The sequence below is a fragment of the Ochotona curzoniae genome, unplaced genomic scaffold, assembly GCF_017591425.1.
Source record: "Ochotona curzoniae isolate NIBS_2020 unplaced genomic scaffold, NIBS_Ocur_1.0 scaffold_3171, whole genome shotgun sequence".
Taxonomy (NCBI): domain Eukaryota; kingdom Metazoa; phylum Chordata; class Mammalia; order Lagomorpha; family Ochotonidae; genus Ochotona; species Ochotona curzoniae.
This window is the reverse complement of record NW_024467104.1, coordinates 1,302,885-1,328,049: the sequence shown is the minus strand read 5'-3', so window position 1 is coordinate 1,328,049 and position 25,165 is coordinate 1,302,885. Positions and strand designations below refer to the sequence as shown.

Sequence of the window (25,165 nt, the reverse complement as noted above, 5' to 3'; positions counted from 1 at the left end):
AGAAGGAGAGAGAGGACAAGAGACACAGAGTGAGAATCTCCCATCTGCAGATGGTCACAAGGGCCAAGGGCACATCGGGCCGAGTCAGAAGAATGGGTCTTCGTCTGGCTGGGTCTCAGTGTGAGTTCCAGGAACCCAAGTACATGGGCCGGCCTTGCTGTCTCCCAAGGATGTGTGATAGCAGGAAGCAGGGCACATGCAGGATTTCAACCAGCAATTTGGACCTTCTTGGCTCCAGTAGGTGGCTTATGCACCTGTACCAATATTAGCAATGCAGCATCTTACATATTACTGACCTTTATGCTAGCTAGTGCTTTCCAAGACAGAATAACAAATTTTATTTTTAAGGTCCTGTAGTAGTTTATTCATGTAGGGAAGAAAAAAACATGCTACAAAAGAGCGCTGATGAAGGGATTCTGACTGCTTGGCATTTTATTCTTTCACTAACAGAGTGGAAATAAACAAGTTAATCTCTTTGTGCTGCAATTTTATAATGTATAAATTGACTTTCAGAATGCAGTAACAACAATGAGAACCAAAGGTATAGTCTCTGCATGGATGAGATTTCAGACAGGATGGTAAGAGATGGTTTGGTTAAAACAGAAAACAGTAATGTAACTAGTTGAGGGAAAGGATCTTCAAAAACAAAAAATAGGAAACAGAACAATGTCAGGCAGTTGCAGAGCTGAAATAGGTATGCAAGAGGTAGAGGCTTAGGTGGATTTTTACAGTTGAAGGGCGAGCCAACCAGTGCACAGGAATGTGCCATCTGTGGCCAGGGTGACTGAGCTCTGAGTGGAGACCCTCACCTCTCACTGCTGAACACATCCTGACAGTAGGATGCTGGACTCTATGATATTGCCTATGCTACAGAACAGGAAAACTCCTTAATAATGGGATGATGGACTTAGGACGGTTCATGAAGGACGCGCTGACCCTGTAATACTGGAGTGGAAACAGGAGGAGGAGAGGTTACATGGGGAATGGGGACAGGAAATCCCAGAGCCTCTGGAATGATATCAGAAACCAATAAAAAAGCATGATTTTAATTCTGGAAATAAATGAATTAATACTGCAGGTGTATGGACATTTAAAAACATAAATAGAGGTTTGGAATCTATAGTAACTATATAAATAATAAATAACATGAAAGTAACAATCTAATAATAATTCAATAAATAAGAGAATTGTATAGCATGTATAAAGAAAACAAAGGAGGGAAGCAAGAAATTTCCCTGTCCCTAAAATATAAATAAATTATATGGAAATCTAAAAAATAAAGCAACAACAACAACAACAAAATCTCCAAAACAAATGAATAAGTAAATACTTGAGTGCATGGATAAATATAAGAAAAATAGGTGAAGAGTTTTTATTCAACAAATACATAAGTAAAAATATTACATACATTAAAAAAGTGTGTACTTTGGTCTTTCCTAGAATTTAGTGGCCAAGAAATGTTTTCTCTTCAGGGGCAAATAAAGTTGTGCTCACCTGGACAGATATAAGGGGCAGCATATTGGGAATGGCCAGACAGGAGATTTCTCCCGGGAAAGCAGTACCTGGGCCAGTGGACAGAGTGTCCCAAGGCACCTGTTGACCTTAGCTGGTTGCCCTGACCAGCTGCCCTTAGCTGGTGCTGGCAGGGTCTGGATGTGGACATGGGCTCCCTGGGTGGCAAAGCCTGGTTTTATTCTGGGTCTTCGTCCCTTATGCCCTTGATAGGACAATCGTCACCTGTCACAGACTGTGCTGGTAGTTTGGTGATGCAAAGCACATCGACCATCCTTCCATTTGGCCTGGGGTAGCAGGGAGCTCCCTTGTGCTGGCAGAAACACACCTCCTCCGAGACCTGGGAATGCTTTTGTATGAATTTTCCTCCCAGGATAAAAGTCTAGGTTGACATAGCATTTTCCCCTCTCAGGGGACCCTGTCCTGGGGTTCTCTAAGGCCCACAAAGAATCCGTTTCTGGCTGAGCCCCTGTTGGGGGCACAGGATGCTGGTGAGAAATTTTGCTGTTTTTTGGTTTGTGGAAATATAACCTTCAGGAAGTTCCTTATCCTGCTCGCTGGATGGTTGGCTGGGATGACTCTGGTTTGTTGGGCTGGAGCAGCGAGGTTAATCTTGTTAGACACTCTATAGGTCGCTTGTCCTGGGCAGGGTGTAGCACAGCGCAAACACATGGGCAGCGTTCTATCCTACAAACCTTCCTTCTTGCCCTCCTAGTCTGAGTCTCCTGCATACATCATCTTGTAAGTCAGAGAGAGCATTTTGGTCACTCTGCTATTGGAGTTTCAGGTTCAAGATCCTCTGCTTCTGCTGCTCCAGGCTCCTCTCTGCCCCTGATAGGATGTCACTTAGCCCCTGTGAAGTTGAGGTTCTCTCAGATATTGCCCAAGTGGCCTGAAAAGCCAAGATATCGGCAGTAAGGGTCAATTGTGGGGTACACTCTTAGAGCTGGTGCAGTGGCAAGATAATGTAGAATGGTGCCCATTGCCAAGTCCTCTGACTCTTCTTCCACTGGGAGGACTTTCTGTGTGTGACGTGGGCCTTCGGGTCTTCTTCTTGTGTCTGTGCAGTGGGAATTGTGTTGGTTCTTAGGGATTCTAAAAGATTCACTCGAGTGTTTTGGGAGTTGGCTACTACATTGTCTGCCATGGTAACTTCCCGAGGTGATGGCTTCTCCTCCCCTTCCTTTAATCCCTGTCTGGTCTCTCCAGGCTGTGTATCCTGGGCTTTGTAACAAGAGTTTTTGTCACCCTGTCCCTTTTGGGATATAAAAATCTGTATCTTCTTGGGCAAGGTGTATCATCCTAAAAGCATGGATGATGGCTGCAGTGTAGTTTAATCATATCATTTCTCTGCTAAGCATCTTCTCATTATCTCTTCAAGCAATCCTGATATCTGGCACCCAATCAGGGCCTCATATAACAAATTCATGTTACTGATTTTCTTTCTTTTGGATGTCTCCATAAACCTCATTATGCTATATTTATTCTGGTCTTCATTGGTTCACTCCCTTATCTCCTGAGAAAAGTTTGTGTACTTATTAAGCATTTATATGAATGCCTTAATGTGATGGGTCTCCCCTATATAATAAACCTTGCAATGCTCCTTTTTATCATAGCAGTTCTTTTCAACAGGTTTTGCATTGTTTAACCTTAAACATGCTATTGAAGTCTGTTATAACTCTCAAACAGAAGCACAAGCTCTTTGGTATCATTCTGAAGATGCCCAGTGGAAGGAACAAGGGAAATGTTAAGATCTGGGTGTGAGGCTATGCACTTATATTTTCACATTTGCAAGAACAGTGGTTCCAGTTTGGTGGCTGTGATATTGCCATGAGCAAGAGTATTTGGTTCAATCTGGAGCTACTGGAGGAGGAGAGAAAAAATTTACTATATCGATAGAAGTACGCTGTCAGACAACTAAAGGCAAAACTCCCTACACAGGTTCAGTTAAAAAGCATACACAACAAGCCGGGATGTGGTGCAGAAGAAGGGCAAGATCTAACTCCTGAAGCATTCTCTCTGGCAGTGTCAGTTATTGTGATGGTGGCAACTACATCAGCGGACATGACTAATCATCCATATTAAGTTTATGTTCCACACTGTCCATTAAACAGTCCTACTACATGGTAGATCCTGGCTCTTCCTGAGTATGTTAAGCCACATGGCTTGCGAGTCCTTTTCATGAATGAGGATCATTTTCACCCAAGGAAGAAGGAACTGTATTATTAGGAAATGAGGAATTAGGTCCAGAAGGAATTCCAATATATATCAGGGCTGAAGATCATTGTCTATAGCCTGAGAGATGAGCACAAATGAGAGTCCACAGGGGGGAAAAAGTAGAATAAAGAAAAACTGTTTTTCCTGTCTTCTATGTTGTTTGGTATTTGCATAACAAATGGAGTGTCAGGGTTCTGTTTAAAATAGCAATATTTGATTATGGCACTGATTGGCTATAGTGGGTCTTGTGTATAGGACTTGAAACCCAGCAGATGATTAATATGCCCTATGGAAACGCCATAGACTCTGGCTGGAACAAAATGGAAGGAAAGCAACTGCAATGGTATCAAGTGAATGACACAATAAAGACCAGCAGAAACTAAAAAGATTGTACTGTGTGGCATGCAGAAGGAATGGCTGACCCTTCCCCTTCTATCCCAGGATTTGTCATCAAAGTTACATATGCCAATTGGAAGACACATTATACCCCATGGGAAAAAAAATGGACCAGGTTACTTTTAAACAGATCTGGTAATGTTTTTTCAGTGCCATTTAAAACAAACTGCCTCATGTATACTCAGGGATGTGTAAGATTGCTAAAATAACATGCTTTGGTTTCTGTAACTTGAACAAATTCCTAACAGGTCAGGGCAACAGAGAAATTCCCCACTTTCTGAGAATGTCTGAGGAAGATTGAAGTTTGCTCCATTAAGGCTCTAACCAGTGATTTATAAATTACAGGCTACTAATTGCCATGGATATTGTGAAAAAGCCCCTGAGACTTGCACCTGGACCAGAGAGCACCCTGGACATCCTCTTGAAAGTGGCCATATGGTCTTAATCACAGATAAGGAGGGTGTCCCATAGCAGAGCAGGGGCTAACAGGATGTATGTTCTCCTGGTCCTAGCAAGACCCCTGGTGGCTTCAAGTGCTTTCCCTGCAAAAGCAGTGGACATTTCAGCAACGATGGTCACAAAGGATACCCAGGACCATGTTCCAACTGCCTAGGCGATTGCAGGGCCTGGTCTCCCAAGGGTTAACTCCACAGCTTAGATTGTTTTCAAGGCAAAACAGGATGTGCAATCTTGGCCTGATGCATTTTTAACTCCTGGCTTAACCACAAGTTCCTGCTTCTCCTTTGTCAAGATGCCCCTGGGGGTCTTAGGAGCTGCTTGAGCATTAGAAAATTATTGGGAGGAACCAGAGAGTATAAAAGGCAGGCTAGACTTCAATAAAGCGGCATTCTCTTTGCAGGAATGACCCAGTGTGTGTTGTCTTCTTTGTAACCCTAGTGCCTCTGCTTGACTCGGGGTATATGGTGATGTGGGCATTGCCGACAGATGGAGGTCCAACTGAGATCAAGAAAGAGAGGATTCAGCAAAGGATCGTCCCAGGAGGCTGGCCAGCGGATTAAGGTAAGTCGGACATATTGTAAGCCTTTCCTAGACAGGTAGGAGAGGGAGTTTTATTTTGAAGTATAGTTAGGTCTTAGATTTATTTTGAAATATGGTTAGGTCTTGGTGTTTAGTTTATCCTGTGAAAAGGATGGTAAAATGGGTTCAGCCTTCTCCCAGGATAAATCGGTCACCGAGCGTGAAGATCTTCTACTTGAAATGAGAATGCTGTTGGTCAGAACAGGCTGACCAGAGAATTAAGCAATTCATGCAAGGTTGGGAAAAAAAAGGAAAAAAAAAAAAAGAAAGAAACAAAGAAACATGTTTTGTAACTTAATTTAACAAAAATAATCTGATCTAGAGTGGTCCAAATCTACTGTTAAATTAACCTAAAGCATGAGATAAACTTATGTACTTGTTTTACAAAATATCTCCAGGTTAAAGTATGTTGAAGAAGAGGTTAGAAGTCGCAAAGGGTTTAAGAGTTCTATGTCTCTGTTCTGATGTGCTTAGTGATTGTGCATATGTTTGTTTTTGGTCATTATTGTTGGTGTTCTATTATTTTTTTCTGGACAAAAACTAGATTTTGTTTTAATACTCTTTCTCCAGTTCTGTCTTTGTCTTGAATTGTTAAGTTGTTCTTGTTCTGAATTGAGTGTGTGTGTGACTGACTGACTGGCAGACGATATGGGAAAGACCATGACTGACCCCCTTTATCTCTCCTGGTAAATAATTTTAGAGAGGTCTAACAAATTTAACAGGCCCTGGCCAGACCAGACTCCCCACCTCCACTGGGGAAAAGTTCGTATGATGTTTTCTTACTGTTTGGTCTTCAGCTTACAGTGTTGTCCTGGCAAAACTGTCTTGTATACATATAACATCTTAGCACTATGACATTCTTGAATGTTAGCATTTTCAACATTACTTGTACATTGTTAAGTATGTCTTTTTGAATCTCAGCAACCAGCTTGCTGCCATCATTATTAAGGTCAATGAGCCCTGGGGGCCGCTCATGTTGAGGGAAGTTATTCTAAATGGCATTAGACTGGCAGCATGGATATTTAAGGAATGGAGTGGAGTCTCAGCCTTGGGACTGATGGTCATAGCCATGATTGCAGTACTGTTTCCTCTTCTTTGCCACCTAGGCAGGCAACAAGCCCGGGAGCAGGTCATCATTTGACAAACCATGATGGCCTTGGCTGTGGAAAACCCTAGTGCTCAAGTCTGGTTGAGCATGATATGTGATGGGCAGCCAGAGACGGGTGAGATCTGGCAGAGCTGATGACCAGTCTAAGACAGGGATCCCACGTGCCCCAAGTGGGGCTCCCCATGACAGGTAAGGCATCAACTGACTGCTGGACAACCTAAGACAGGCGTCCATTAAAAAACATAAAAGGGGAGATATGCAGAGCCAGGTCTCTCAAGGGTTAACTCCACAGCTTAGCTTGCTTTTCAAGGCAAAACAGGATGTGCAATCTTGGCCTGATACATTTAGCTCCTGGCTTAACCACAAGTTCCTGCTTCTCCTTTATCAAGATGCCCCTGGGGGTCTTAGGAGCTGCTTGAGCATTGGAAAAATACTGGGAGGAACCAGGGAATATAAAAGGCAGGCCAGACTTCAATAAAGCGGCATTGTCTTTGCAGGAATGACCCAGTGTGTGTTGTCTTCTTTGTAACCCTAGTCCCTCTGCTAGACTCCAGGTACATGGTGATGTGGGCATTGCCAACAGGCAATCACTAGAAATTTGACTGCCCTCCAAGGCTCAGAATTCCAGGGTCAGCCATTTCCTATTAGATCTTCCATGTGGGAATGAAGCAGCCAGTATCCTCCATGGAGTGCAGTGACACATCTGATCAGCACTCAGGAGCCCTGGTTGGTTCTCATAGAGAAAGGGAAGCCTACAAAATCCCTTCTGGACAGAGGAGAGCAACTTTCTCTGTGCTTAGCTCTAGCTTTGGCCCCTTTTTCTCCATTAGAGTGACCTTAATGGTCTCTCAGGAGCTCAAAATTAGCTCAGGTAAAGACCATCATTCTTACATGTGTTCCTCTGACAGTGACTAATCCAAAATTTTGAGGCATCCAGGAATAGGGGCTGGTCTGTGACTGCTCAGCTTGTGCCACTGGTGCGGCTCACTGTATGCTTGTGTTTACATGTCTCCCTTTTAAGTTTTCTGCTAAATTTTACAGAAGTAGGACACCCTGACTTCTCTGATGCAAAGTTCAGGTCTCCCTCACATGCTAAATTGTTTGGGATTTCTCTGCTCACCTGCATAAAATTTCTGCTCTCCAACTATACATATATGTCTTATTGGAACTGTGGAGCTCTTTCATTGTGACTGTGGTAAAGTGTGTAAAGCTCTGTGAGATCTTCCTAGAATGCTATACCAACTTCTGAGATTTGTCATTTAGAAAGCAGAAATGAGCATTGAAAAAGGCAGGATTGGGTTTTGGCCAAAGATAGCTTACCTTCCAGATGACCCCATCTCTCCTTGGTTTTGGTGAACATTTTGTTTTTGTTTCACAAATAGTTTTTTCACAAATTATTTTGATATTGAGTACAAAGGTGAGCGCTATGGGTATGTGATTAGGGTGAAGAGTGTCATGATGGGAATGAAGATAGGAGAGAGGAGTGTTTCAGTTCTTAATCCTGTGTCCATTGGGGCAAGTGTGTACATTGATCCGTGCTATTAGACTCTGTCATCTCCTATGGACAGAGATGTTCATTTGATGTCACCTTGGAGACCTTGATGTGGAGAAGAAAGTTTTCAGAGTACTGCTTGAGTAGTCTTGATATTTAGCTCAGTTTCCCCGGCCTGAGTTGTTATTCTGAAGCCTGGCCTCAAGTATTATTCAACCTGTCTTGCTTTCCATTTTCAGATGAGGCACTGGGGGTCCTCTGTTGGCTTAGATGAGCTGCCTGACTTGGTCATTTGTGTGTAGCTGGGTATGATCTGCATTATTACACAAGAGTCGATAACTGAGGCGGTCCAGTCCATACTTTTACACAGGTGCAAACAGAGAATCAGTGATGATCTCTATTTTGAAGTGTTCAGAGGAGAGAAAAATGTTCTTTGCAGTGAAACAATTCTATCAAATCTTTTGATACATAGACATAAAAAATGAGCTGTTTTTAAATTTAATATTTAGTGTTGAACTAAATTCTGTCTGCACCATTTTCCCCCTGATATTTTCATGGCCTCTTTCACATCTTCGTTCCTCAAGCTGTATATGATAGGATTCAGCATGGGTATTAAAATGGTGTAAAACACAGATACTATCATGTCATTCTGCAAAACATAGCTAGATCTTGGCCGTACATATATGGAGAGGATTGTTGTATAGTAGATAAAGACTGCAGTTAGGTGAGACTCACATGTAGAGAAGACCTTTTGCCTTCCTGCAGCTGAATTTATCCTCAGAGTGGTCACAGAATGAAACCACAGGAGGCTGGGACAGTCCGGATAGTGACAGCCTCAGTGGAACTCACAGGGAGGAACGGTGTCTGATTCCGACCTCCTGCTAATAGCATCACTAGGTAGCAGCAAGTAAGAGATGGATAATTGGGCTTCCTATCACCCACAAGTGAGTGACTAATATAGTGTAAATAATATACAAAAAAATGAAAATAATTGCTAAAAATGTGTAGATAACGCTAAATAAAAATTAGTATCTCCTTTATACTAAAATCCATGGTTTTGATTTTAAAATGATGCTTTGTGGTGGCATTCGATAAAGTAGGTTGGATGTTATATCCATGTAATTTTAAGGCTCTTATCATTCATGAACATCCATCAATATTCACTATGCAGGTAAAAGACTTTTATGGAGTAAATTGACTTTGGTGCTAGGACTTTAATTCCTATCTGCTAAATATTACAAGGCTTTAAAGCTCTTAGTTCCATAAAGCACCCAGTGGTGCTTGATCTGTTTCTGTAGCATGCAGTCATATATGGTTTATATTATAGAAGTAAGAACAAATTGTTTTCAATACTATTCATAAATACATATGGTGTATAGGATAGTTTTATTATGAGTAACATATTTGCATATATAAAAGTTTGACTTGTATTATTACGAATTTGAATGTGGACAGTCAGTGAATACATTCTAACTGGAGTGAACCAGAGTCACTTTCTTAGCGTTCTTTCCACCACTATTCAATGAAAGCAGAACTGCATACAGTGTATCCATCCGCAGCTTCTGCTGCTCCAAATACTTCCACAGAATCGTCACTTTTAAAATTATCTCTTGTTAGGAATCACTGCTTTGTAGCCCTTATTCGTGGCATTGTGCTTTGCAATATTTAACTGTCTGATCCTGACATGGTAAGCTTCAGGCAGGGGGAGAGACCATATTTGTTTTCATTCACCTGTGTACGTATCACTTCCATACAAGGTCCAGTTACAAAAACCTGATTGGCATTTGTTACTTGCTTCATAAATGAGCTAATTGATATGAAAAATCAAAATCATTTTTAATTATTTTTAATTTGAAAAAGGATAACAAACAATGTTTTCTTTTTCAACATTTATTTTTATTTGAATGACAGTTATAAAAAGAGAGAGAGAGGGAGAGAGAGATTCTTCCTACGTGTTGTTTAGGTCCCCAAACATGTGCAAAAGGCAGAGCTGGACTGGTCTGAAGCCAGGTGCCTGGGCCTTCTCCCTGGTCTCCCATGGGGATGCAGGTGCCCTAATGTTGGGCCTTTTCTCACTGCTTCTCAGGCACAACAGCGAGGGAGCTGGATTGGAACTGGAGCAGCTGAGACTTGAACTAATGACCATAGAGGAATGCTGGCATTGGCTTACCTACAAAACCACGGCATGGTTACCAGTGCCTTCTTATGTGTCTGTGTATAGCTATAAAAATTCATTGTTTAAAACATGCAAATCCTTTGGAGAGAAACACAACACTTATTAATGATGGCCATCATTAAAATGGAAAGCAGAGATGTGACTATGATGCTTACTGAGATTTTTTAATTTATGATAATACATTTTTATAGATATAGCATTCATCCCTCGCTTTATCCATCCTCCCTTCACATTTTCCTCTCCCACCACTCCCTTGCATATATTATTTGAGTTCAGGGACTGTTCTCATGTCTGAAAGAAGTTGTTTGACTCACTCCTAAACAAGTCTCAGAGAAACTAATTTGTCAAGGACATTTTAAACGAAGAGACAAATCAGTTGAAGGCATAAAAGGAGAAACAAAACATCATACACACGCCTCAACTCCCCAAGCTGGAGGGAGTTCTCCAGAGGGTGGCCCCTGGACTTCACTGTCCCATGGGATCTGTTTGGGCTCATGCTGCTCCTCTGGAAGGGAACATGGAACAATCAGAGGTCTACTGGCTGAAGGAAAACACTGTATACTTGTGTGTTTGGAGTTTCCAGCCTCCATGATTTAAACACAGCTACAGTGCACATGTTCTGCAGAGGAAACAATTCCCACAGGGAGGGAAAGAGTTTACTGAGACATCTACACTGCAGCACACTCTAAAGCATGTTTGAAAAACCATCGATGCCACATGGTTAATAACATTGTATTGAGTTGTATTCTTATTTTTTTCTTCCACTAGAATTATTATTAGCTGCATTTCCTGGCATCGTGATACATTTCTTGAGATATGTTCTGAGGTTGAGATGAACTTTCCACACTTAGATCAAGCAAAGGTACATGATATGTACATATATTGACTTGCCTTTGTATAATGCGGTTTAGTTGTGTCTCCTAAAAGGTTTTGAATAGAGATTCTTGGACAATAGTTAGAATGTCCTTCTGTAGCTGTGAGAATAGATTTATCAGTTTAGATTTTCTTTTTCTAACAGCTGTTCACCTTTAAAACAATGTATCTTTCAGTTTCTCACAAGTACCATAAAATAATGGGTTTCCTTCAGTTATTATAACAATTGGGTCCATCAACAATAATAATATATATATCTTATATATATATATATATACCATTTTCATTACTAGTGAGAAGCAGAATGCATCTTTTAAGAAAGTAGAAAATGAATTGGCAAAGCTTCTAAGTTCAAACACTTGGAAATTATATGGCCAGTCCGGTGTCTACGGGGTTTCCCTGTGCTCACCTAGGATTTATTCAACCCTGGGGTCTCATGTTTCAGGTTATTATAACGGGACAAATATATAGAGCAATCTTTCCCTCTCTCTGTGGAGTACTACATTATCTAAGTCCAGTTATCTTATTGGCAGTTACAAGAATTTTATTTCTTTAAAACTTAAAATCAATCCAAACTGGGACACATCTCTGATTTATACATATAAATTGCATTACCATTGCTGTACTTTGGAAATTTAATAAAATTTAAGTGCCATGTTCCATATTGTGTCTTTTATTACTGTCGATATTTCATTACCTAAAATTTTATTTGCACAATACATAAATTTTACCATAAATTTTTCTTAAGGGAATTTTTGTGTTTTTTGTGCTGAGATCATTTTCCAAGTTGCATTATTTGTTACAGTTATTATTTTATGTCGGCAGTAGTTTTGCTTTGATCTTAGAATACCAATATTTTAAGTAGAAATCACATCAGTTTACTCGTAGAAAACAAAGGGGAGCCCAGAGAGTTATTCAATGAGTGACAGAAGTCATAGCTGCTCCAGAACGAAACTCATGTTGGGTAGATTTAAATAGGAAGGAGCATGCTTGCTGGATCTCATAGCAGTATTCCTTGGGTATTCGTAGAAATTTCAGTTAACATTACTTGGTAAAAATGTTTAAACATTGATGATTATCTTTTAAAGATATGTAAGTCTTGAGTGTTCCCTAGTTAAAAACCACAGGATAATATTCAACATTAACTCAATACATTTGTCCTTATTTGACCAAATAAACACATCAATTCTGTTCTCTGAATATCAGTTAACCAAATCTTCAGCCAGTGAGCTCAAGTTATGCAGCTCCTTTTTTAAAAATTATTTTGTTTTTCATGGTCATTGGTTTCAATCCAAAGTGACATGGCATTCAAAACACATCCTTTTAATTTACATTCAAATTTTATCTTCTGCTGTTCAATAACTTGCCTGTCTTGTATCACCTGAACTGTCTAATTAGTATTTAAGAGGAGATGCTTCAACCTCCATTTTATGAGCATTAATTCTGATGTAATTTGTTGAGAGCTCTACTTGAAATAGAAACAATTGATTATTTAGAGTCTTCTAATTAGAAGAAAAAATCAGTTTTACCTGCAGAGTTTGTTCAGAGCCTCTTTCACATCTCTATTCCTGAAGCTGTAGATTATGGGATTCAGCATGGGGAACACCACAGTGTAAAAGGCAGACACAATTTTGTCCCTAGACAAAGAGTAGCTAGACTGAGGGCGAGAGTAGATGTAGAGAATGGAACCATAGTATAAGGTGACAGAGAGGAGGTGGGAAGAGCAAGTGGAGAAGGCCTTGAGGCGGCCCTGGGTGGAGCGTATTCTCAGGATGGTGGCAATGATAAAGAGGTAGGAGGCGAGGATGAACACAACGGGGGTGAGGACATTGGAGGTCAGGAGAAAGTACATCAGAGTCTGGTAACCTTCCATTCTGCCACAGGCCAGCTCCACCAGGGGAAGCAAGTCACAGAAAAAGTCATCAATGACATTGTCACCACAGAAGTCAAAGGAAAATGTTTTCTTGGTGATGATGGAAGAATTAATAAAGCCACCAAGATATGAAGCTGTCAGTAAAAACGCACACAGTTTTATGGACATGACTTGAGCATAGAGCAGTGGCTTGGAGATGGCCATGTAGCGGTCATAAGCCATGGCAGCCAGCAGGTAACACTCAGTGTAATCCAACCCAGCTGAGAAGAAGAACTGACACAGGCAGCCAGCAAATGAGATGCTTTTGTCTTCAGACACACAGTTCACTAGGATCTTAGGAGTATAGACAGAGGACAACCAGAGATCCAGAAAAGACAAATTTCCGATGAAAAAATACATGGGTGTGTGTAGCCGGGAGTCATGGCAGATCAACACGATGAGGATGGTGTTTCCTACCAAGGTCATGGAGTAGACTCCCAGGAACAGCACAAAGAGGACCAGCTGCATCATGGGATTTGTAGTGAAGCCCAGCAGGATGAACTCGGTCACTGAGTGATTGCCGCTCTGCATGAGATGGGGCATTTCACCTAGGAGAGACAACAGGAGAATTTAACGAATCACTCTGTTGAATAGGCAACATGCTAAATAAAGAATTGGACATCTGTCATAATCCTTAATGTCTAGGATCCAGTAATCTGCTGTTTTCATTGTGTGACTATGGGTAAACATACAAAATCCCTATAAATATGAGGTTTTAGCTATTCAATATAAACTCCATATTTGAGTGTTTATAATACTGCTTATCTTTCTAGCTAGGATAACAGTTCATTCTTCATGCTTGAGATTAGCATTAATGAGTTACAGTATTAATATGCAGTTTTATTTCTGAGGAAGTTTAAGAATACTGTTAAGATTGTTCCAATTGGACTTCAGCTCTTACCACTTACCTAATTTTCAATGATTCAAAAATTTTGAATCCTCATTTGAACATACCTAGCTGTATTTTCATGATTTATCTTAGTGTATAATTCCTTCTATTTGGATAAATGCCTTTCTTGCCTTAATATTCATGTGATTTTATCAGTTTTTCTTTCTGTATGTGGTCAACTTTTTTCTAATTTTTGAATGGCATCAGAACCAATCTTCAATTTCATGTCTTTACAATGAAACAATTCCCTGGAATTTTCATCTAGTCTGATGACTCAAAGTGATCTATATTTTTGAATAGGTACAAATGATGTATCTCTTTTCCAAATGTGCTCTGTGGACTACAGATGTGTTGATTCAAATGCCAGTCTTTTAAATTGACAGCATATCTCTGTGGCATGTGCAGAAAATTGCTACTTTTTTTCATTCTTTCTTAATTCTCCTCTTTTTTCTCACCTTATTCAATAAATAGCATTATTCTATTGTAGGAAGAGTGATCTAATATAATTCTTGACTTCTAAATTTCTGTTTTTATTTAATTAGTAGCATCTTTTATGCTACTTTTAAAATATATGCTTGGCTCAGCCAATGTTTTTCAGCTGCAGTTTTCCCACAGTAGGTGCAGGTACCATTATCATATGCTTGGATGCTACAAAGTTTTCTCACAGCATCTCTGCTTGCATCCCTACGTGAGCTTCTCAGCATCAGCACTGGAGTGGTCCTGCGACCTAATAATCTACTTGCAGATTCCTGTCTCTTACTTAGAGCCTACCCTGATGATTGTAGCAGCATGCATAGTTTTAACTCAGGACTAGCATGCTTACCTTCAGCTCTCAAAGTCACAGTCAGCACATCACACTGAGGCTCCAGATGACTTATACTTGCTCAGGCTCTGCAGTGTGTCTGATTCCTCTAACCCCTCTGGACTTCCTGGTTTAGAAAGATTCTGAGAAATCAATACATCAACAAATGTGTTGAACTCATTTGGCCTGTACAATTCAAACTTTTTAATTTGAAGATGATGATGCTAATTATCCCATGCTGAATATTTGCTGTATGAAAAATCCCCAGCTGGGAATAGAAAAAAAAGCAATAAATGAATACTGTGAAGCAACTCCTAGAAGTAACTGTAGCAACTCCTGTTACAGTCAAGAATACAGGAGGGAGCTTTGCAAAGTTCACAGGAGTGTAGAATGACAATGACAATGTAGTTTCCCATGGGCCTTTTGAGATCTCTTGAATACTGAGAGCAGACAACTGACATTCCCCAACAAAGCTCAAGTCTATGTCCAGTGAGGACTTCAAACCAATGCAATCTGACTACAAAACGCATGGATTTCTCCTACACTAAGGGCATTTTAGAGAAAGGCAGCCTTTGACTCTCTCATCTCTGACTGAATTCTTTTGTAAGTGGATATCCATATGTATGTCCATGCAATACACTTTGCTGTTTTTCAACTCATTAATTTGTTTTTTACTTAGCAATATGTTATATTAACTAATAAAATGATTCCAGCAAATACGATCATTTTAATCAAGATAGTGTGCTAGCTCAAAGCTTCTGGTCAACGATAGCTATCAGTGATCATCATCATAGTCAAAAATACACTCATGTAAATACTCTAAAGGTGTCATGTAATTTGATCTTTACAAAAAGTTAAGAAGTCATTGTGAATGCCTTCTCAGTTATGTCAGATAAGTTATCTGACAGGAGTGGTTGTGTGGTTTGGTCAACGTTGTTCAAGATCACACAATCCAAGTTTCAGTTACAAATCACCTATGTACAAACTCGTAGTATTTACTATGTTCTATGTATTCTGCAAGCCACTGAGGATAAAAAATAGAATAAAGATAGGATTCCTGTCGTAGGAATGTTGTAGTTTATTGGGAGTAACAAAAATAAGTAACTTTAGTGGGTTATGGTAATATTATCATAACTAAGAGAAAGAGGGAGAATCTATTTATACGGTCTACTTGGTTGACACCCTACTATGAATGTTGAAATTCAAATTTTACACTTAATCAGAGATTTTAAACAACAAACAGAAACACAACCTTATCATTAAGGGATGAACAGACAGTTATTAGGCGGTAGAAGACCTGTCTGGCCCAGGAGATTATAACTATTAAATTACAGATGAGGGAACAATAATCAGTGGCAAAGCTGTCAGAAATTCAGCAGATCTGTAGACCTCACTTAGAAGAAATTCAGCAGAACTCACTTGGAAGGAGAGATTGTGAAGAACATACAGGGCGGTGACCTGGATTAAACTTTTACTTTACATTAGAATGTGTTGATTTTCTCTCTCATGTTAATGTCTTCACTTTGATGAATATATTATCACTGTTTTTTCAGAAGATGTGCTCTTCAATGTATGAAGTCCTATTCAAGCACTCAGACTTATTCAATTTGTTGCTTTCTCCAGGGAATGGATTTTAAGTGGTAAAACCAGGTCTCTTCATTGTATGAGAAGCCGTTCCTTTCTTGTTGGTTTGCCCAAGAACTATGAACTTGTGTGTGCACACAACTGATCCATTGTTGTACATCCTGATTTTTCTCACCAGTAGCAGTCAGTCCTTCAGGTCAAGCCTGAAGTAAGTATCAGGAAGATCCCATTCTTAGCATTCATAAAGGAGTGGTTGAAACATGAAACTCTTTTAGGTTAACTTTACTGTTTCATTGTCATGATGCTTATTTTTTAAATAGAATCAGAAAGAGTAAAGTAAAATGATTAAATTTCCATACAGTCTACCCGACTATGGGGAATTAATAATTAATAATGATGTACTATCAGCTAAGATAGAACACAGAAAAAAACTAGTGATAGCCCTTGTATTTGTGATCTTTAGAGCTCAGGTTGTCAGGTTTACAAAATGAAGCAATTGCCTTGATATGACTGTTGATAGCTTACACAACAGGCCCCAGACCAAGGGAGAGATAATGAGCAAACCTATGCATGGGAATGCCTTGGTTGTGTGTCTGCCCTTAGCATTTAGCCCTGATACCTCTTTTTCTCGTGTTAGTAGATTTCTTCACTTCTTTAAACCATGGGATCATAACTTGAGCACACTGATTACCACACATGATAAATTTATCAGCCTCAGGGAGTACCAGGTATGTAACAGGATCAGCCTAGAAGCTATGTGTGCCTATCTGGGCAGGAGTCTGTCTGGCCCTTAACCATGTGTCTGGTTCGACCCATGTGCCACAGGTTATTGACACTTTCTGAAACAGAACTTGGCAAACCTGGAATATCCTTTTAAATACCTTTGTCAGCCAAACATTGAACAAAATTTCCATTTTGTCATTTTAGCTTAAGCAAAGGAAGAAACTAGGCAAATCGATGTGAAATATTACTATGTGGAAAAAGAAAATAAGGATATCTTGATATTCATTGTAGCCACGATACAAGGATACACCCTAAATGAAGAATTAAATTCTTGTATGAAAGAATTTTAGACCAGAGCAGAGTCATAACACTCAATAAATTTCAATAGAGCCATCACTGGAAGGAAGCATTTGCTATGCAAATCTGTGTGCCTTCCTTGTTTTTAACACCGAAAATAAACAAAAAGAACAAATGATCCTGTTCTCTTTTTTAATTTATTTTTTTTTAAATAATCTTACTTAGTTGATACAGTACAAATTGTTGAGGGCTACAGGAAAGTGGTTAATATCATTGTTTCCACACTAATATCAGCATCATTGTTTTTCGCTGTATCAGGGGCCAGGGGAGAAACAAAGGGAGAAGCCTCACCCAGCCTCCCTCCCATCCCAGGTCCCTGATGTGAGGCACACTCCAAGGGTCCTGCTCATGCAGTTTTGATAGTTCAACAGTTCTGAATTGCTGCCAATCTCTCTGTTCCAATCACAATGAAATCTATTCAGAATCCACTGGCTGACATATTCTCTTCATGGTTTGAATTCTGAGGTCAGCAGTTCAGTTAGAGAGATCTCCAAAGAAACTTCGTCTGAGGTGATCCCAGACCTTATTCTTGTGTGTGCTTGCCACTACAGGGTCCAGCACAGTCTGTCACCCCAATCATCCTATGCACAAGCTGGTTGTTGCAATTGCTGGGTCAGTTCTGTTTCCAGCCCTGTCATCCATTTGAACCGATGGGTGTTGCAGTCCAGCCCGATCCTGTCCACTTCATACTCGGTCCTCACGCAAACCAGTGTTAGCTGTAGCATAGTTGGGGCAACTCCCTGAAACCCCCACCAGGCCTGCCCCCTACCCTGGTTCCCATGCTTACCAGAATTACTGCAGACTTGTTTGGTCTATCCCACATCCCATTTAGCTCTCATACATATCAATGGGCATTAAAGCCTAGTTCAATCCAACCAACCCTACTATCCAGCCCACACATATACTGGCAGGCGCCTTTCTATCTAGCCACACCTGCCCCTGTCCTGATTTTTGATTTTTGTGCTCTCTAGTGGGAGTGGTAACCCAAGTGGGAGGTGCAACTATCTTCCTACTAGGTCACTCCCACTCCCTGATTATGCACTCTCCAGGTGGTTCTGCAGTTTAACTTGACAGATTAAGCCTCCAGTGCTAGGATTTACCCTTCATTGACTAACACAAACAGTATAGTTAGATGCTCAGCAAGCCCTTCTGTTTTTTCTCAACACTTAGACCAGCTACATTCCCCAGGATACCTTGTAGGTGAGACACTATTGTATGGTTTCATTCTGCTCAGTAAGAGATGAATAAAGGCGACATAAAATATTTCTGGTCACATATCTTCACCATTCTCTGTTTTTATCTTCTGACAAATCTCGATGGCCATGTATTAATTATCAAAAGAGAGAAACAACCTGAATCATGGAGTCAATGGGGAACATAACAGTGAAACTTCCCAAATTTGCCTTGTGGGTTAGACTGCCTCTTGGTCTTTCTAGTAAACAGTGTTGGAAAAATATTGAACATCAATGTTTAAAAACAATCCTGTATTCTTATCTCATGTACAAAGAATAGCTGAAGTAGAACGAAAGATAAACAAGGGAGCTGAGGCTATTTAGAAATATTAGGAAATATCTTGGCAACACACGTCTGGGCACAAAATTCTAAAGGATTCAAAAGCAGAGTGATCAAAAGCAGAAACAGGTAAAAGGGATTGTAGAAAACTGAGTAACATTTTAACAGGGAATACAGTAATCAACACCATGAAGAAAGTAGCCCTGTAGAATGGGAGAAAATATCTCGGAAGAGGTCACACTAATGACAACAGATCCATGAAAAAAAAATGTTTTATTAATCTTATGATCCAAAAGTATCAGCCAGAACCACCATGAGATATAACATACTCCAGTTAGAAATGCTAGTTTTTAATGAAGACATTAAAGGCCCAGCGTGGTGGCCTAGTAGCTAAAGTTCTTGCCTTGAACGCACCAAGATCCCTTATGGGCACAGGTTCTAATCCTGGCATCCCTGCTTACCATCCAGCTCCCTGCTTGTGGCCTGGGAAAGCATTCAAGCACGACCTGAAGCCTTGGGACCCTGCATCCCTGTGGGAGACTTTAAAGTAGTTCCTGGCTTCTGGCTTTGGATTGGCACAGCATCTGCTATTGTGGTCACTTGAGGAGTGAATCATGAATGGAAGATCTTTCTCTCTGTCTCTCCTCCTCTCCATAAACTATGCATTAAAAATAAATAAATCTTAAAAAAAACATTAAAAACAAAAATAACAAGTACTGATAAGAAAATGGGGAAAGGAAAAGTCATACATTGGTGGGAATGAAAAGTAGTGTAGCCATCATGGAAAGCAGTAAAACAATAGAAGCTTGCTTAAAAAAAGACATAATCTCCATGCAATTTGACAGTTCCACTGCAGAGTACATATATTCAAAGACATATTCAAAGAAAATCTGCTGAAGATCTATTTTCTTGTTTGCGTTGTAGATACCTGAGAATAAATTAGTCATCGCTAAATTTGTGTTTCCTTTGAATGGGGTCCTGGTAACGTGCATTTTAGGGTGATCAGCTCCTGTGACGAATGCACTCGTTTTCACATCGGGCAATGTAGCACTATGGTGTACCATTATCTTTGAGCCACTGATGAGATTGATGCTGTGGAGAGTGGAAAGGTAGCAGGGGAAGACAGGAGAGCAGTGTTCAAGGAACACATCAACCAGAATCCCTAAGAAGAGATAATTAAATTTTAATGACTGGTCTGGGACATTATCCCCCAGGAATTAAAAATTCAGCCTAAGCCTTTAAAATGAAAAATATATAAACACTTGGGTCATTTAGGGATGTTACTCTGTTTGCTTTTATCCTCTTCTTTTGAAAATGTCTATAAAGGGCTGACTTGGATCGTATCTGTGTTTCATTTGTAGTTATCAGAAAAGGACACACACATACTTGTGTGCAAGGGACTGTAGTGTTTTGCACACAGAGCTCATCTGCTTTGTCTTTCTTGAGCGTTTGCTTCTGTGCTCGTACAAGGAGGACAGGTATGAATTGGATCATTTCCATGCTGTTAACCATGGATACCTTTGTTCTGCTGTGCCCATATTGAAAGTAGTCAGCTGAGATGGGAAAAAATAATAATGACAAAAAAAAAAAACAACAACAAAAAACACAGCAGCTATTTAACTTTGGGACTATATGTTCTGACATTGTGGAAATGTATATTCTTTCTGATTCTCAACATTTGCATTTTAAAAATTGATGTGAATGTATTTTGAAGTTTTTGTCAAGATAGTTTTTATGTGAAGAGCGTCCTGTAAAGTACTTGCTCTCTAGAAGAGGATCATAGTAGCAGCCTGCTACCCGTTTTCTGAGGGACTTAATTCCTTAGTTTTTGCTAGGGAATTCATTGCTTCCTTTGAACATCAAAAGCTACAAACCTTGCTAAGATGTCCATCTGCATGACATTATTGCTGATTTAAAATTTGATTTCCTGTTACGGCATGTTCTTACAGAGGAATTCCTCCCATCAAATGCTTCTCTGCATATTTTATCAATACCTCCTGCTATCTGTTATTCAAGAGTAGTCTGTGGAATGACTTCATGCTAACTGGTAAATAATCATCTACAGTGTAATTTTCGCCTAAGTTATCATTTTTTTTCTTATCGAATGATAATTCCATTTCCAGCATAGTTTCATAAGTCATTATGGATTCATTGGCCAGATGTTTTGTGGCTGCCTGGAAACTTACCTAATGCTCATACTTTTGTGGAATAAGACTGTGATAGGGTGATCTTTATTCTTAGCTTCCAAGCTTTTCTGTTCTTAAATTTACTTTCATTTGTTAATGAATTACTAGCCAACGAGGAGTCAGTGTAAAGGTTGGCCATAACAAACCTTGTATAGGATGAATGAGTTCCATGTGGGCTGTAAGAACCTCCTCATCCTCACTGATATGCATTTACAACTGCGTACAGTTGTAGCTGAAAGTCCCAGTGCAGCACAACTGAATGCAACAGTGAATTGTGTAAAGCTAGAGTTTTATAAAATGCTTTTAACTGTACTTTCTAAATCTCACAAATGCTACGTTAAAACTTCTAGATGTGCTTTCTCCCATAACCAGTGTGATAATCCATGAATTAAATACTTGGGCAGTTCTTGATCAATGTAGCACAAAAATGATTAGGAGTTTAGGAAAACGTCCAGGTGATTCAGAATGGAAGTTATGATTTCAGAATCCATGTTCTCAGTCAGTCTCTAAAATCCATTGTTTTGTAAAAATTTTCTCCAGAAGAAGATATATTGTTTAAAATACCCTATTATAACACTGCTACCTAGGAAATCTACCTGCTAAATAGAAGTAAATAATTTAACCACTCCCAATGAGCAAGACAATGATTTGGTTGTGCAACAGTGACACAGATCAATGTGCCAGTCTTTGTAAATGTTGAGTTTATGGAGAAACAAAATAATTTTTCTCCAACCTGGCGTTTAAGATATTTTAAGGTTTTTTTCTTGTGATTTGTAAAATGCAAGATGCGTCTTTAATCTGTGAAATATGTATAACTCCAAAAGTGCTATGTCAGTGTGATGCCAAATAACCCAATTTAGAGGAAAGTGCCACAGAGTCAACTGCTGCCCAATTCTGCCACGAAGCTCCAGCACCTTTAAAACAACACAATTCAGTCACATGATTTTCAAGCATTAGGCACAACTGTATAGAAAAGTCAAAGACTCTGGAGCAGACAACTATACCGGATTATATACTTTGACTAAAATCATGGTTCCCATGAAAATGTTTCTGTTATGAACAGAAGGTTAAGATTTAAACAGTAGGAAAAAAGAATTTATTCAATAAGTTCTTTCAGTACATAAATTCTTTCAATAAATAAGTTACTCAATAAGTTAAATTCAAATAAGTTGGAATTGATCTGTACTTAAAAGCCCTTACTGTGAATTATAAACTGGCAGAAACAAAAGCACGGCAAGATCTCTACAAACTCAGAGTCAGTTGGGCAGACAGACTCATATTTTGTCAGGAAAAAGACAAGTTAACATCTTTTATTCATATGCACTTAATCACATGCACACAGTCAAAGGTCAAAAATCTCTCGGCTGAAGAAACCTGCATTAATTCTGCATGAGTGAATAATATTAGGAAGAATTTTCAAGAGCATTATTTTGCATGCCTGAATAAAAAGAATCAATAGATTTCCACATAGACAAGCTGCAGAAGGCTTGTAGAACAGTTATCTTTGTCCTGATGAATTGGTTGGTTGGTACACAGCTAAACACATGATTCCTCACACTATCAAGGTGTCTCCATAGGTAATTGTAGACACAGAATCTCTGGAAAACTGATACTGGCTTCCTGATGTGGTCTTAAAATTTATTCCACTTTCCTTATGTATGAGATGGAGGCTATGCATCTTCAGAAGAATAGGATAGGAATACATGTTGACAAACTGTAGAAGTGAATGAGTCCCAGTTAGCCTGTCAATGAAACAGCTACAAATGTTCTTTGAGGCTAATGTGTATTCTGAGGCATTAGGGTCATTAGGGTCTACATTCATTTTTAATTTTTTTAAGATTTTTTTTTTAATTTGAAGATAGAGTTATCACACAGAGAGAGAGAGAGAGAGAGAGAGAGAGACAGAGAGAGAGAGAGAAAGAGAGAGACAGAGTTTTCATCTACTGATTATTCCCTAAATAGCTAAAACTGCCAGGGCAAATCCAAGGTTTGGCCAGGCCAAATCCAGGAATTCCATTGGGTTCTCCTACTTTGGTGCGGAGGCCCAGGAACTTGAACCATTTTCAGCTGTTTATTTAGGTGTGTTAGCACAAAGCTAATTGGAACCTGAAGCAGCTGGGACTTGAATTAATAACCATATAGTATGTTAGCATCTCCTGTGGTGGCTTAACCAATTATGTTACAATGTCCAAGCCCCTTTTTTTAATCTTCAAAATACAGATAATGCTTACATGTTGATAAATAATTTTCCTGTTCTTTTGCATTTACAGTAGTTTAAGTATTCATATGTACCAATAACAATAAAAATGTTATTTTGGGGTGGTCTTATTTCTATATAGATAGAATGCCATATAATATATGTGTGTTGCAGGAACTAGGACATAACAATCACTTACTCTTCAAGTGACTACAGAGAAGTTGCTTATCTTAAAAGGCTTACACTCTGTCATATTATTTTTATGGGGGGCAGGGGTTATCAACAACTCTTATTTTCTTGAGTAATGAGAATAAATGAATGAATGAATGAATCCTTTTATGAGAATCACATGTCCTAACCATGATATAATATTAGCTAAAATATATTAAATACTTACATTATGTCTGTTTTAGATGATGTATATTCAATATGTGTGTGTGTACTTATTTATTTGATGGATATAGATACAGAGAAAGGTCCCCCAATGCTTAGAAGGTTACTCAAATGGCTGTCATAATGCAAAGTTGGTTCAAGGAAAAGTCATGGTCCTGGAATTGCATTTAGGTTTCTCACATAGATTGAAGAGGCCCAGGTACTTTGGCCGTTTCCCAACCTTCTCCTAGGAGCATTAGCAGGAATCTGGGAGCAGAGTAACCTGTTCTTGGAAAGTGCCTGAGATGCTCAAGTTGCAAGTGGTGGTTTTACCTGCTACACCACAATGCCAAGTCCTGCATGCATTGTCTTTCTTCTGCAGAAGCTGTTCCATTCTCACTTTCCTACAGATGAAGGAAGTGAGACAGATCCATTGCATGGATCGTGTAAGGCCTCCTGAATAGGCAGGTGGTGGAGCCACACATGTCATCCAGTCTTGATAGAAGCTGCTGTGTATTCCGTCACTGGTATATTGTCTCCTGATTGTAGTCATCATGTCCTCAGTGCAGAAGTGCATTGTTTGCCATTTGTTGTCGTTAACATCACTTCTGAAAACCACCAAGACATTTCTTGTGTACGGCATGACTTGTAATCTCTGTTTGAAGGAGCTACAAGGTAGCTATGTAGACTCCCTTTCCTGTTTCTTGTTCGTTTGAGGAAAGGAGAACTTTGAATGGTCTCCCTCTCTTTTGAAGTCCCTCTTTGCTGTAGCCATGAACTTGATATTTCCCATGATATTGCTTACAAGTTCATATACTTGTTTTATTTGAAAATACTGGTTTAAAACAAATGACATTTAATCCATTTTAAATGAGTAGATATTATTTTTAACAATATATGATATTGGAAGACATAGTCCTCATTGCGAATTGTAGCTATTTATTTCTTAGTGTTTTCTTGATCTGTATTCCCCATTACCTCAGAAATCAGTTTATTTATTTATTCATTCATTTTTTTTTTTTTTTAGTTCTTGGAACTTTCTGTGAACTACACGTTCAGTGAGTGTGTTGAGGACATTTAGTTTGCTTAATTTTGTGTTTCCAGCATTCAGCACATGCTGCAATGTAAATGTCACAGGTAAAGAGAAAGAAAAATTAAAAGAGAAAAATAATGAACAAACACATTAATTAATTGTAGACTCTACTGTGACTATGCTTATTTTTAGGATTTTTCACTATTGATTTCCTTTTTAGAAAAATATTTGTTTTCCATCCACTGGTTCACTCCCTGAATAGTTGCTACTGTGTCCAGAGCTGGGGCTGGTCCAAAGCCAGGAACCAGGAGTTTATTTCAGGTCTCCCATATGAGAACAGTGATTTCAATATTCTGACCCTCCCCTGCTGTCTTCCTAGGCTTTTAACAGGGAGCTGTATTGGAAGTAGAGCCACCAGGACCCAAACTAGTGCCTGCATGTGATGCTGTCGCCACAGGCAAAGGCATAGCTTGCCACCACAACACCAGCCCTGCATGTCTTTTTAAATTGCTTCTGTTAAATATATTAAGGCTTGAAGGCAATTAACCAGGTTTGCTCAAACTCTATAAACAAGGATGGAATAGAGACGAAGAAGTGATTATGGATTCTTCAACAGTAGACCATGTAAATTTACTCCATCTGTGTGTTTTCTATTTTATATATTTTTTGAAATGGTGATTGTAGAGATGTAAAATCCACAGTTACTAGTATTACTAAGCTACCCTAGTGCTTGACCATTATCTTCGATCCTATGAACACATCATTTCAATCAGTACTTAATATTTT

The 25,165-nt window shown here is 39.3% G+C and overlaps 1 protein-coding gene across 1 annotated transcript; it reads right to left on the bottom strand.

Moving 5' to 3' along the window:
• Positions 1–12,337: 12,337 nt before the first annotated feature.
• On the bottom strand, positions 12,338–13,255 carry LOC121172358 (olfactory receptor 1013-like). The gene has a single exon (XM_041004220.1). The coding sequence runs from the start codon at positions 13,253–13,255 to the stop codon at positions 12,338–12,340; it is 918 nt and encodes a 305-aa protein (XP_040860154.1).
• Positions 13,256–25,165: the final 11,910 nt, after the last annotated feature.